General features: G+C 44.0%; 1 protein-coding gene across 4 annotated transcripts in view; it reads right to left on the bottom strand.

The window, feature by feature from the left end:
• Positions 1 to 15931, bottom strand: part of CCDC149 (coiled-coil domain containing 149) — a 447317-nt gene that overhangs the window by 340609 nt on the left and 90777 nt on the right. For all 4 annotated transcript variants that reach the window (XM_085642338.1, XM_085642336.1, XM_085642339.1 and 1 more), the window contains exon 2: positions 9462 to 9623. In XM_085642338.1, the coding sequence (XP_085498464.1) occupies positions 9462 to 9623 (162 nt within the window). The remainder of the gene's footprint in view (positions 1 to 9461; positions 9624 to 15931) is intronic.

The raw sequence follows: 15931 nt of genomic DNA, 5'->3' as shown, positions 1-15931 counted from the left end.
ACCTCCCGTGGGACAGCTGAACAGTTCCCTGCCTTTCATAGCAACTCCAAAAGAAAGGACTGTCATTGCTTGCATAGCTGCCAAAACCTGAATCCACTACTGCACCCGTCGCTCCAAGTCCAAGTCAAAGTGGACCAATGGTGTCATCAAGGTCCCCCAGGCCGCCAGAGGCCAAGTCCATAGTGGTTTCACCCCTCGTTGACCATCCGATGTCACCTGCAGTCTTTGCATGCAGCCCCCTCTACCGTGACTGACCGGTAAGAAAAGAACCGACACCTAAGGACACCTCTGCACCCATCGCCCCTGGGCCGTGGAGAAGAGAACCAAAGGTGTCTCTATGTCCCCGAGGATTGTGAGGTCTGAGCCCCCCTGGTAGTTCAGCCCGACTGGCCTCCTAGCCGGAGCCTGCAGCCTCTCTTTGTAGAGACTGATCTCCATGGAATAACATTGGTCTCTCTAGGCCGTTTTGCACCCTAAACACGGCCACCCTCGTGCCACTGTTGGTTCTGCCTTGGACCTTGCCCATCATTCACCTTAACTCCTGGAGATTGGTCCCGTAAGTTGCTGTACTATACCTGTTTGCAGAACTCTTTCTTCCCTCCATAGTATAACATTGCAGAACTAAAAATTGACACGAGGTGTCCAATTTTGGAACTGAAAAGAATTCATAGTTAAAAATGTACTTACCTGAACAATTTTTCACTTAGGACTAGACATATACGAAGATACTTGCTATTTTTATAAATGTGTGTGGATTTCCTTCTTGAGATGTGTGTCTCATTTATTAATCATTGTGTGTATTTGCAGATGTCTCTGTGTTAAGTTGAAGGCTGCTTGACCACACTACCCCCAAGCAGAGCACTTAGGGATTGCAAAGCAAGGCCCTGTGCACTCAAAAAGGAACCCCGGGACTCTTTACACTGTACCTCAACTTTTTGATATATCACATAAAGAGCCAGCTTCCTACAGGAACCATGCAAGGACATGATATAGAGTTGGGAGCAGCTACTCTGATCCTTCCTCAGATTCCCCGTCTTTGTAAGCCACTACATTAATACTCCTTTTCCCTCCCATTTGCATTGCTACATTTTAAGTAGAAGAAAAAGCTAACAACCAGTGGGGTAGAGGTGCTCAAAGGCTAACTCCCTCAAAAATTCTCCCTGTCACCACAACACATAAGGCTCTGTAACTCGATTTCCAAGATATCTAGCTCCAGAAATATTTTGGAGATGGTACCCAACAAGAAAGTCACATCAGAACACAGTAACATGGAAACTCCTGATTCCCAGGGTAGGGCACAAACATATCAAGAGCCCAAGTAATAGAACCTGCAGTTCGTCTCACAAACAATTCAACCATAAGGTATTTGACTGGTGCACCATATATTATTCTCAGAGAACCTAGGGAAGCACAAATAAAGATATATGACATAAAGGAAATGAATGCAAGAGACACCTAGAACTATATGGGGGTTAAGCCACAAAGAGAAAGTCAAGTTGTACGTCCAGATTACTTACTTTCCTTGCAGATTTAACGATGAATGCAATCGACTTTGGATGTGAATAGAATGGCGATATAGAAAAGCTATAGTTAGAAAGTAATTGAATAATGCACGCTTAACTAGTCGGCTGTCCTAGATCCAGGGACGCAAACTATGGGGCAATAAAGAACTAATGCATAGCTGCCAAGGATTCAGGTTGCTATGTGTGACATTTTCATAATTTCAAAGAAAGTTTGAGTGACATTTCAATGACTATGAGTGGCACTTTTTCACAAGCAAAAAGCAATGAAGACGAGGGAAACAAATAAATATTAGAAATTACACCCATCTGAGCTACAAGCAAATCTGAGAAGCTCTTAAAAGTGCTTTTAAGTGTAAGAAATGGAAGGGCACTAAACTAGCGCCCTTGTACCCTGATCGCTCTATTGAATAAATGTGTAATCATGATATAGACTGGCAGAAAGGACTGAAGTCAATATAGAGGAGCTGTAACTTCTCTAAAAGTAAAATAAATAAGTAACACAACTTTATGCAGACTGACTGCTTCAGACACACTAGTGACTGCAATGCAGATCTCAGCACACCTGTAACTTTACTTACAGTACAGGCTGAATGAGGACGCGCGGCGCCCCTCTAAAAGTAATCTGTAAATTCAATTAGGTTCGATAAGTGGCGCTTACTTGTCAGCGAAGGCCATGACGGTCTAGCCTTGCATATTCCAACTTGATTGCCATCTGCAACACAAGTCCTGAATTTCGATTCTCATTTTCTGCAGCTGCTTTAGTGATTGCCCTTACTGTTGACTCTTTCAAATCATTGGAGAGATCGCTTCATAACGGCTGATTCAAGTACTCTGGATCGCCTCCTATTTTACTGTTCTTTAGCATTATTTTTACATTAAACAGTAGGCACTGTGGCATTTCCGTATCCACCAAAAGAGTCGGGACAGCCTTGACGTCTATAGGGCAGCGCTGCAGCCGTGGGCCAGAAGACTTGACTCATGCAGCGTTCATGGCTCCAAGCACTGGACTACAGGGCAGCAACGCTGCAGTACTAAGGCACCAGACTACCACTCCGAAGGCCGCCACCGTCTGCCATGGGTCCGTCGCGGGTAATCATTAAGCCCTGGCTGGGCCGCGCTGCACAACGCAGTGGGAGCTACAGCAGCAGCGGGCTGCACTGGCTGCCAAAGTTAAACTGCTGCGCCGCCCTCGGCCTATTGGTGTGTGCGTATCACAGTCAGTGTGTCCTGACACGCGTTGTCAGCACTAGGGATTGGGCAAGGCTTTCTTGATGGCCTGAGTGAGTCAGATGTGCACGCCAGGGAGTGAGTGAATGTTTTACATTGTAGCCAGCTGAGTGACCTAAGCTAGCCCCCAAGCAGCTTTGCTTTCTCAGTGTGGTACTAATTAGCAGCACTCAGCTGGCGCTCGCTGAGGAGGCACTATAAATGCGTGACAATGCATTTCAGTGCAGTGATGTGGATCACCACACTGAAGCATTAGTCTGATGCGTGGTACTTGGCCAGGCTGCTAATACTGCTGAAATCTTGATAAGGCCTCCACCTTAAAGTAGATGCTAAATGTCAGCAATGGTCACAGATATTCAGTCATGGCTCCGACGAAGATAACACTGTCAAAAGCAAAAAGGACTACCTCAAGAAATGAATGCACAGCGCTAGCAGATACGGGTACGGACCAAAAATATGATAGCTGTGCATCATATGGAGCTCCCTAGACAATGAAGTTTAAATGCACATTACTTTTTGGTAAACTGACATTGGGGGGCTCCACTCGGACAGTTCTGGCTCAATCCAAATGATAGAAAAGAGCAAAGCCAACCGAGAGCATAGTTCTACTGACAGGACTGAAAAGCTAATGAACGAGTCAAAGAAACTGCTGAATACAACAGTCTGTATGTTCCACATAAACCAACACTGAATTCGTGAAAGACTTTGGAATTAGGAAGCCCAGTGTCAATGATAACATCTCAGAAGACCAGGAACAAATAAACACAGCCGCAACATTGAATGCACTGAAAGAAATACGCCCTGGGAGGGAACACCCAAGGAATTCAATCACAAGAAAACTCCACAGGATGTGTGGAGGGGGGAACTAGAGGCGTGGGGTTCTAGGAGCAGCAGCCTCCAATATTAAATGTTCATCCATATACAACAGATGAACATTACGATAAACCGAACCCCCAACAAACAGGGAGAAAACAACGTTTCAGACCTACTCCACAGAACTGGACATTCAGTTCAGGAGATGAAAGAAGCGATTCCAGCAGTGATGAAGGCTCAGGACCACCTTTGGGAAGACAACCCCACTACCAACCATTGATGCAGATGCAACAACCACACCATCCGCCCTTCGGCTACTGGCAACACCGTATTTCCCACCAGGGTTTGGCTATCCCCCCGGCCCCCCTTCTTTTTTATTCCAGGGCAGAGGGAGAGGGCGACAAAAAAGAAGAAACGCAAGGGTCCAATGGGAAGACCAACAACAACCACAGGGGATGACAACCAGGAGCAGAGGGAGAACGGAGATGCCCTCAACCAGCAGGGATTAACAAATATTGTTAACATTAGTACACACACACTCTCAACCGAAGAAAAGTCCGTCCTTGAGAAGGGTCTGGGCTTTGTTCCCACACCAAGAAACGACCCCTTTGGTCTTAACATGGAATTGGCCCAATTTTTTTCGCAAACTCAAACTCCGCGACTTCTTTGGCGAAACAACGGAAACCAGTGAAGATGGCAGGAAATCAACAGGGCTACGTAACAAATCAACTTTCCAGCCTCCAATGCAGAGTATCTCGTGTGAAGTACTAGCATTTGAACATGCTGTGCTCAGAGACATTGAGAAAATAGATTTCCAGAACACCAAAGGGTTTGACAATCTAACGGGGAGAGAACGTATGGCCCTACAAAAACTAAAAAATAACCATAACATCGTTATAAAACCAGCTGATAAAGGGGGTGCCACCGTCATCCTAGATCACACAATGTACCATGAGGAATGCCTAAGACTGCTAGCAGATACCAACAGCTATGCTATACATCAAACAGATCCCACTAAACGCATCATGAACAGAATAAAGAACATAGTGGAAGAGGGACTCAGTAACGATTGGGTTACGAGACAAGAAGCTGATTTCTTGACCAACACGGAACCTAGGATGCCTAGATTCTACATCCTCCCAAAAATCCACAAGAATCGGATGCCTCCTCCGGGGAGACCCATCGTATCAGGGATTGGATCCGTGCTGGAACCCCTATCACAATTTTGTGATTGGTTTCTGCGGCCAATTGTGAAGAAGGCCGCATCCTATCTAAGGGATACTAAGGATGTCCTCTGCCTCCTAAGAGATTTGGAGATAGATCCCGTCAGCGACTGGCTCATAACTATGGACATCGAAGCCCTGTACACGAGCATACCTCAACAGAGAACACTGGAAGTCGTAGAAAACATCATTCTACACAGGCAATGGGATTTCATCACCCCCCAACACTTTGTTATGGAATGTGCCGAACTGGCCCTTACAGAAAACTTTTTCCAATATGAACAAACCATCTACCATCAAATAACAGGAACTTCGATGGGGAGCACCTTTGCCCCTAGTATGGCCTGTCTGTACGTCCAACAATTTGAGGATGACTTTGTCAACAATCCGGTGAACCCGTTTCTAAATCATCTCAAGGTTTGGAAACGGTACATAGACGACGTTCTGATTGTGTGGAGTGGAACAGAAGAAAATGCAACCGCTTTTGTACAGTGGGTAAACTCCCAAGATCGACATCTAAAGTTTACTCATTCCATCCACAAAGACCACGCTATCTTCCTGGACCTAGACATCACAATCACTGGCAGAGGGTTTTCAACAAAAGTCCACAATAAACCCACAGACAGAAACAGTCTACTTTTATACGAAAGTTACCACCCAAGAGCTCTCAGACAGAATCTTCCGGTCGGCCAGTTTCTACGGATAAGAAGAAACTGTTCTGAAAAAGAAACCTATACAGAACAAGCGAAACATCTTGAGAGAAAACTCATTGCACGGAACTATCCCAGAAAAATGGTTAAGAGGGCCAACAAAAGAGCAAGCAATAACCCCAGAGAAGCACTATTGGAAGACACCGAGCGAGTGCAAACAGACAGACAAGTGTGTGTCACTACATTTACACCAGCATCAAACTCCATACAGAAAATTATCAGAAAAAGGTGGCACAATGCTGAATAGCGCTGGGAAACAATGGGAAACACCCTTATTTGCGTACAAACGCAACAGAAATCTAAGGGATGAACTGGTACACTCCCAGATGACTACATTGGAGGAGACTGAGCAACCCAGACTCTGGGACCAACCACGTGTAGTGGGTCATTTTGCTTGTGGCATGTGCAACTCCTGCAACCTCACAAAAAATACCAAAGAGGTTGACATAGGTACGGACAAACCCTGGAAACTCAATACATTCAGCAATTGTAACACGGAGAATGTTGTCTATCTCCTAACTTGCCCTTGCATGCTCCGGTATGTAGGTATGACTACTAGGAAGATAAAAACCCGTATCAACGAACACCGAAGCACTATCAGGTGCAAAAAGACCAACACTAAACTGACTCGCCATTTCTCCGAAGCCAACCATAAAGAAACAGACCTTAGCTGGACTGTACTTGAAGTCATGAGAAAAGGGAGATCTGACCTTACAACCAACCTCCTTTTTAGAGAACAACGATGGGTTTTCCGCCTCCGTACCCACGAGAGGGGTCTTAACGACGATATTCCATGGTTACAACTGACACGATAGAAAGACGAATGTATATACATTATCATTCCTCACTGATGCATACGTGTCTCTAAAAAACTCATGCCACAACATGCTCCTGACCCTTACACAAAACTCTAGCACCACCTCCCATACGCAATACCCAGAGTGAGCATCAGTGTGTATGGGACGTGCAAATTCTGGCTGAAACTTTGGATGAGCGAGACACTTTTGTTAATACTCGTTTCACCACAGCACTACCTGACTGCTGTATGTATGAGAGTGATTCTTTAAAACCATAGAAGTTCACTTTACGTAACGTCGCTTCTGTATACCACCATTTCTATGGACCCAGGAGTCATGCTTGCCACCTTGAACCAGCATGAAGTATAGCCATCACTCCATCACGTGGAATATAATCTGCTTCGCATTTGCCCAGCATGAGATCCTCACAATGATCATCACATTCCCAGCACAGAGCCACCTCCACTCCGACTCTACCCTCAGGAGGATCGCGCCACCACTACTCGAGAAATTATTGTTTGTACGTCCCCATGCCAACGTATACTGTGGCCACATCGCGCTTTTCCATTCGGCAACGCCCCCCGCCTTAGCTCCCCCAATCAGAGCGGGCCTTAGAATTCCCTTCAAGTACAACCTATCAGAGCACTTTTCCATCGGCGAATCATCGCGTGCACAATCCTCTCGACCCCAACTATTGGCCGGCAGGACCAAACCCTCTCCTTGATTCACGAGCCTCACTCGAGTCCTTCACACGCCCCATTCCGACATTCACGTTCCAGGCAGCGGCGGCCGGGGACACCGGGAATCATCCACGTGAAGTCAATTCATTCTGATTGTTCCAATTAGGCACTGGGATGTCAGCCGTTATATACCCCGCCCGCTCTCTCACATTCGTACATCGGGGAGAACCGTGAGCGGACGCATAGGTTACAGGACGCGCTGATCGCGAGTAACAGTAAGAGTATGCCTGAAGTGTGTGGTGGTAGCATGAGTATGATGAGTAAGACAGCATGAGTATGTGGAAAGTGGAAGTAACCTTACTCGCCTTTGAGGCTGGCTATACATGATGACAAATCCCCGTTTTATATAACGCTTCTTCTGAAATGTTTTCTCTTACAGAGGAAACACAGTTGTGGTTTTCTTCTCCGCCTCATCCCCCATGAGGCTACTTGTCCAAATCATTAGGGTAAGCTTGGTGGCAGCATTGACTACCACCTCATTTTCGCACTAGTGTCCACAAATAGAGTGCCACTGAGTCACGCACACACTTGTGTCACGCACGACACCCAATGCATGCATTGTTTTGTCTTTTTCTCCGTTTTTTCCTTTTTTACAGGTTCAACTGACCCAGCGAGTTACATTGTCTTTTATTTAAACTCTATTTCAGGCTTCACTATTGGAAGCACCCCTTAGACGGTGAAGTGTGACCTATACCACACTCCCGCAGTGGTGTCACATTACCAAATTGTGGTAAGAACGGAGCCCATTATTATTCTATCTAGGTCCTGATGAATGCCGCGGACCCTTCGGGGCCATCCAGGCAGAAACATGTCGACCATCCACGAGATCACTCACTAGACGGTTGGGAACAATAAATATCCCAATCACCGTCGCGCTTGTTTTAATATCATATAGTTTTCACTTCAAATTAAAGAATTGCTACTGATTACTATAATGATTTTTAATTTTAATTTCACTCACATAGTCACGGGCCCCCACTCCATCACTTAGAAGTGCATCCTTGTCGTCAAGTGTATGCCCGTCCTCCATCAAACGAAGGTTTTGGAGGGCGAGGACTGGTCAATGATGAAGCATGACACCAGGTGGTGTGTGAGACCAGTCCGTATCTTTTTGTGAGATGCCCACACTCACGACGTTCTTGTAGCTCGCTTGGGTTATCACACTAGGAGCAGCTCTTTTGTGATGAACAACACCCAAGGAATAACATTTTAGCTCGCTTACAAGGAAATTATGCTTAGGGTGCAGCACGACTCTCAAACCCCAGAAGTCTTCAGAGATCAAAATGCAGAGTGCTAGAGCGAAACCCGAAGTAAATCTTATGCAAAAGTAGCGGGCCAGGATTTGAAATCTCTCTTTTTACCCCTTTTCTGTTTGAGGAGAACTTTACACTAGTTCCATATTTAATAGAGTTTAAACGTTTTTGTAATTGCTCTCTTTTGTTCTCACCTGCACTATGAACACTATTATTCACCTTATTTTTCCAAAGTATCAAAGGCCAGCCACTCCTTTCCAGAGGGGCCTGCAGTGCCACCATAGGCATAATAAATGTAGGTTTAAAAACTGGAAATATTTTCAGAAACGGTGGGTCACATGCATTTATCAAATTATTATTATTCAAGACACTGTATTATCGACGTATTAAACTCCACACAGACATTAATTAATGAATTCCATAACAGACATTTCACATGCTAAACCTGAATAAACATATTGCTCTTTCTTACAAAAACTGGTCTAAAAATGCCTGCAACTATCAGCGCAAAAGTAACAGAAACACGGACAAATCATCTATGTTATGATGTCTGGAAGAGCAGCCCTCTCTGTAGGCGAGCAGCTGTGTCATCAGCATAAGTGGCACAAGCCGTGTTTTGAGTATTTCCTGCTGCAGCAGCAAACATGCTCTCTGTTAAAACAGTTGGAGTGACTTTTTAACTTATGGCCATGGCGAAGATAAAGTTCCAAGAGGCAATTTCAATACTAATTGTATACGTTTTTTTTTATTTTTGTTTTAGAGTTCAGTGTTCTTCTGATTGTCCTGGTTATGGCTTGAGAGCAAAGGGTATGCCATGATGCTGCACAAAGGAACATTTGAATAAGAAGCAGGGTACAGTCAATTTGCAGACTACATATGACTCAAGTAGATAATTAAGGAAAGCACACAAATAGCAGAAACTTGATTTTACAGCCAGAAAGCATCACTCCTTGGAATATATAAAGAGCCTCTTTCACGCGTTACATCTTGGCATCGAACAGCTGGCATCAGATGTGTATTTATCAACTACTAGAAGCTGTTTATCCCATACGTGATAATTAAATGGAGGTGTGACTTAAATTGGGAGGGTCTTACTGCAAAGAAAGGAAACCTAACACAACAGCCTATTGACGGTACCCTGCCAGCCCCCCAGCGGGCAGGCTCGGTACACTTACAATCAGCTCTCTGTACTTCTTCTTCAAAGACTGATGTCGCTCCCGAAGCTGGTTGGCCATCAGTTTGTACTGGTCCTTTTCCTGCTGGCAGGTGTCCAGTTCTTTAGACAGGATCAGCAGGGCTTCCTTTTTGCTTTCCAGTTTCCTTTTGCACACCAGATACTAGAAAAAACCAGACACAACACAATGACTATGCAGGCTACTGAAAACTTACAACTGCAAGTGTTCTCACGGACTAGGGGTATGCGAACAACAAAGGCGCTGCATGCGGTCACCACTTCCACCCCCCACCCCGACTGCCAAACCTGTGTCCCCCAGAGTTGTTAGGAGTTTTCAGAAATAATGACTACTCGCACAGAGTGTAAACAATGCAGGAGTCAGAGTCAACTTGGAGGTTGAAAAAGGCTCCATTTAAGAATGCGCATTGGTCCCACCGAGTAGTAAATCAAACCATTCTCACAGGACGTCTAGTGATTACTGCCTGGGGACATTGGCCAAAGAAGTGGTTTAGGAATACAAAGAGGTGCATAGGTTATGCTCCATAATTTATCTGGTTTTCAACACCACCACTTTACTGCAGTGAACTTGTATGGCTGATCATTTTGTCCTGAGAACGAAAAACAAAATTGGACCCTGGGAGAGGCCATGCCACAGGACCAAGCACAAGTAATTGACAACAGCCACGAAAAGGCTAGTCTCATCCCTAATTGAGTGGCACAGAAAATGTAAAAGCCCACATCTTATGTAGACTTAACGTTGACTTTGTTCAATTGTTGATTGATCTCAGTTCAGTTTCTGTAACAGAGGCTTGCTGCACCATTCATTCAGGAGTACTGCTGGAAGTGTGCCTCTTTCTGGAGCGTCACCTCGACTTTTTGGCCTTTTTAATTAAACATATTTTTGCTGTCCATAGAACTCTGTGCACTTCACCCCAGCTAACCAGAGGCAAAGTGCTTATGCTTCTCCTTTCAATATGATGACATTGGTATACAACTAATTGGCATACTTAACTTACCTATAAGTAGGTACCCCGGTTTGATGGTATTTAATTATTTTAACATTCCTGTCTGTATTCATCCATATTTATTTTTTGGCCTTCTTATTTGTATTGATCCATATTTATTTTGTGTTTTGAGAATAAATGAAGTCGTAAAATGATATATTTCCACATTTAAATAACTGATAAATATGCACTGATACTTTGCTGGCGGTCAAATTTTAGCAAACTAAGACGCCAAATATAACACAACATTACACCCACAGGTAAATACTGCATTATTTACACATGTATGTTAACATATGCCTATATTTGAGAATATCTCATCCTGTTTTTTAAACTCCCCCTACTGTTCATCTACTCAACTGATGGCCTAACATTCTTGAAGGACAGCAGGGAGAGTCACTAACACATTTGTTTGCATTCCTCCACTTTTACAAATAAATACAGACAGACAGATTGTTTTCTGTTATCTGTAAAAATCAGTAAAAACAGAAAAGTGGGAGCCTCACCTATAACTCCCTAGTGCACGGTACCTAGCTGTACCCAGGGACTGTAAGTTAAATATCAAAAGTGGACTGCAGCACCCTTGTGCCATCCACTACAGGGACTATGGAAACATGACTGTAGTGGCCTGGCTGCGCAGGTTTTAATTGCAAATTCGACCTGTTAAAATAACCCCTTTTTAGGTCTCGCATATAGCGTTGTAGCGCAACGCGCCGCTATCGATCTGCGAGGCATGCTATATACACTATACCGGGGAAGCTTCATTTGAGCTCCGCCCACATCATAAATGGAGTGTTCTAATGGATTTTCCCATTGTTAGTCCCTCCTCTTCACAGCCATATTGTGTCATTTGTAGACGTCCGAGGCTATCAGCCCCATTACTGTAATGCTATTTTTTCCTTGTGTTTCCTCCCCCGCCCCCCCACAGTCCGTCACTTTTCACCCCACTTCATCCCTCCGCCCCTCCCGTTCGTGCCTTTTTCGACTCGCGCACTTTATTTACAATGCAATAGGTCTTGCGTAAATACGAGTCCTATTCCATTTATAAATGATTTTTTTCCCTGGAATTGGCTGACTCAATTTGCACTCTATTTTGCCTGACCTGTCCAGCATACATGAGTAATACAAACGTTACCCGGAAGCAGAAGCGCGGCTGTAACAGGGTCAATATAAGCAGTAGCAGCATGGTGGCTGTAATACTAATGCGCGTTCTGCGGTGGGCTTTACGGAGGGTAGGCAGAAGCCTTAGCCTGTACACACGGGGATGAGGGAAGGTTACTTTCCGCCATCGCCGCCACTCGTTCATGCCTGTTTTCCCTATCGATATTTCCCCCAAATGCAATACCATTACTAACATCTACACCCAGGCGTCGCTCATAGTCGGTATTTAAAAGCCACCGCTCTCCTTAATTTTTGCGTATACCAGTTTTCTAGGGCCGCACTTGCACAATTGAACCAGCCGTTCGTTCAGTCTTGGCTGACCCACTCAGCGTAGTGTGATCGTCAGCAAATTCCCCCTGCAGCCTCATCGTTTCACGGATAGCATTTGCAGGCTTCGCAACTGAGCCATGCGCTCTGCAGCGGTAGACTGTTTCTTCCTTAGGTAAAGCATGCCCGTTTTCTTAATGCATGTGTATATTTTACTTAACCTATTATTGTGCCTTCCGAACTGCACGCACTCTTAGCTTACAGAAACGTTACTTTGTGGACTGTCATTGTTGAAATTCGTAGGCTGTGACAAGACACGGTGTGTGTGTGTGTGTATGACAGGAAGCAAACATAATCCTAAAATTGTATTTAATAGGTGACATTCCCTGCATGTGAGGTGTGGGCACAGAGAGTGTTGCAGCTTCCCCCTCCAGATCCTAAAGCCTATGGGGAATACTCGGGAACTTACTAGGGCAGAGCCCTGCTGTAGAACAGGATAGCGAATAACTCACTTTTATGCCCGATAATGATAGAAACAGTGTGTGTGTGTTTATAGGCGAGTGGTGTGTGTGTCTGCATGTATGAGAAGTGAACGTATGGCTGTGTATGTATATGGGACGTTTTTTACGACAATTGGATTTATGGCTGCTTTTGAGTGCGATTGCGTTTCTAGCAGTATGTGTGATAGTGCCTATGTGGCTATGTTTTTAGAGCAGCTCTCTAACGAATGGACGTGTAACCGTGTGTGTGATTGATAGTTTCATAACAGGTGGGTGTGAGACTGCTTGTGTTTGATGTATATGTATGTATAAGAGTTAACATGCGGCTATGTGTGTGTATGGTAGCATGTGTGACGACTGGGTGTGTGGCTGCATGTGTGTGTTTGAAAGTTTTGCCATTAGTCAACGTGATGTTAATTGTGTATCATTTGCAGATTCTGTTTCCAGCTGTTAGTGAACCTGAGTAGTGCTTGGACATTAGAACTTGCCCTTCATGTATTTTTTATTTATACCATGTACTTGTAGAAAAATAGATCCACTTTCTTGTCTCTATAAGGAGAATTTATTCAAAATCAATAAGGAAAAATAAATGTATATTTTAAATGTAAAAACGCAAATAAGTAAGCTTCATTCGTCAAGGGCAAAGGCATCCCACTGCCGCCATGAGCCTCTTCGCCGTTCCTCTTCCTCTCTTTCTTGTTAGATCCCTCTTTTTGCAAATCACTCCTTTGCGCTTTTCCCTACACCCTCTTTTCTGTTCATCTTCCAGCACTTTTCCTTTTATTACTTTCCGACATTCCCTCTGTTCTATATCTCATTATACTTCTTTTTTCTTGTCTCTAATTTCCTCAATCTCATTCTCTTTCGCAATTACTAAATGTATGTTCCACCGCACGCTACTCCTTTCTTTGGCTCTCTCTCGCTCTCTCTCTTTCTTACATCTATTTCTACAGTCACATTTATTTACCTCTGTCCTATTTACTTTTTTTCATATCCCTTTCCTCTATATTAACTTTTCCACAAGCTTTCTCTTTCTACTGCTCACTTTTACTTGTTTCCTCTTATTCCCTCTTTCTGTCTAGCTTCTTCTCACTTGCAGAAAGCCATGCCTTCAACAAATCACCCTTACCCTCTCCTCGCCTTCCTTTCATTTGTTCCCCTGTGAATGTAGTCTTTTACTAATGTTTTTCTATTCCAAAGGCCAGCCTTGGGATGGAGGAAAAAAGTTCTTAATTCAAACAGAAACAAGCATTTGCAATGCAACAGGTCTCGCATTTACGCGAGTTTAAGCTATTAGCATTGCAATTAACAATGCCTTTTATTTATGTTTTAAAAAACAAAAATAATAGGCATTGTCATTTACAACGCCAATAGCTTAAACTCTCGTAAATGCGAGACCTAATGCATTGCAAATGCTTTTTTCAAGGGCTAAACCTTCTTTTTAAATATTTATAGGTTTTCTCCAAGTAAGCTTTTTGCCTAATAAGACAGGGTGCATGACATTTAAAATTTTAACACATAAAAAGTTACCTCTGCCCTGCCTTAAGTACCTAGAAGCTAAATCTGCATTTTGACCTCTCCCTTTGGCCGGCCAGCCAGTAATTAGCATTTCAATGGGCGAGACTGAGGTGTGAACTTGTTCTCAGGACAGGGACAAAGGCCTTGGTGGTTTTGTACCTTTGACAGGATGGCCTGTGGGCGGGGCCTAAGGATTTGATTAACTTCAAAGAGGCCTACCATGTCACAAGCAGATGTAGATAACACTCAGGCCTGCAACCTTCTATTATCCCCCCAGACAGACCAGCCTCCATCAGAGTGGGACTCTTGTTGACATTATAGTGTCAGATTCTGCTGGATTGTGAAGACCTGCTAAAACTAGATTTTAATATCAGATGCGATAGGACATTAAGATTAACATTGTACAACCCTCCCTACACACACAGCCCTCAGACCCAAAGTTTAGTGTGGCTGAAGATTTCATCTATCTTGAAAATACCCAAACTGGGTAGAGTTAGTCCTGGGAGCCCTTACACAATTAGTTAGGGCACTCCCAGGGGGCATGCCCACCCAGTAGTTTGCGCCTGGCATAAATGTGGCATCTCCAGACACCCACCTTCTGTGTAAGATCAGAAAGTGACTGAACCTCTTGTCTGAGACTTGCTCTCCCTCTTGTACCCAGGATAAAAAAAGTAGACTCCAAGGTTCATAAGGCTCACCTCCTATTACAGCTAAATGCACAGAACAAGCTAGCGGTGGTCTTTTCCTGCAACTGCCAAGCTAACGAGTGACAACTGGACATGGACTGGACCCTCCTGTTGGCCTCTGTCTGCCACTCTGTGAGTCTCTATGTGCCTTCCCTGAGGGCCTGGGGAACTTAAGAAGTAGTGTGCAACTATTGCGGATAGGGACCTAGGGCCAGATGTACGATCCAGCAATTTGAGAGTCGCAAATTGCGTTGCATTTGCGCCTCACAATTTGGGACATGAAAAATGGGATGCACAACAGTGCAAATTGCACGCCTCATGCATATTAATAAGGCTGTCGCAATTTGCAACCCCATTGAGAATGGCTGGCACTCCCAGGGATGGTGGCCTGCTGGGGTCATCAGACCATCATGTCGGGGACTGCTTTTAAATAAAGCAGTTGCTTTTTTCTTTTAATGCAGTCCATTTTCCTTAAAGGAAAACGGAATGCATTTAAAAAATTAAAATGAAACTTTTCAGTTTCATTTTTTAAGGGCAGGCAGTGGTCCTGGGATCACTGTCTGCCCTTTAAAAATATTTTGAGCCACTCACAAAGGGGTAAGGGGACCCCTTCCCGTTTGCGACTGTTTTACTGTGACTGTTTTGTGACCGCAAATTGCGGTCGCAAAACAGTCATACATAGCTTCCGGAGTTGCTTTTGCGAGTCGCAAATTGATTTGCCACTCGCAAAATAGGATTAATACATGGGCCACACATTTTTTATGGTCACAAACGGGTATAAAACCCATTTGCACCCGCAAAAAACGTTAGTACATCTGTCCCCTAAAGGACTAAAGTTTGAAGGTAAAATATTTGGCCAGGACTAACCTGGTTGGTATATCCAATTGTTGTGCTCCATTGTGGTCAGCATCAAATTGTGCCTAGGTAACGGGTTGACAATCATTGGCACTAGTGCTTCTTGGACCTAATTCTACTTAAAAAATTCCTATCTTCTGTTCCACTTATTGGATTTCTGCAATTTTGCTTCATAAAATGTATTCTACTTTTCTAAATTCGTTTTTGGATTTTTATTATTTTGCATTTCAACTTTACTACTGTTTTAGTACTGCATACATAATTTACACATTGCCTCTAAGGTTAGTCTGTCTGGTCTGTGCCATAGATAAAAGAGGGTTGAGCTCAGGTTTAATTAGTGACTTTAATGCTGCACCCTGACAAGGATTGTTTCATCAGTTGAGGTTGTTACTGACTTTCTCAATTAATAACCCAATTACTTACATGTACCATACACAAATGTATTGTTAAAATTTGAATTATTGTGACCCCTTCTCCTAT

The sequence above is a fragment of the Triturus cristatus genome, chromosome 2_2, assembly GCF_964204655.1.
Source record: "Triturus cristatus chromosome 2_2, aTriCri1.1, whole genome shotgun sequence".
Taxonomy (NCBI): Eukaryota; Metazoa; Chordata; class Amphibia; order Caudata; family Salamandridae; genus Triturus; species Triturus cristatus.
Note: the sequence above shows the minus strand (reverse complement) of the source record. Positions and strands in the feature narration are given on the sequence as shown.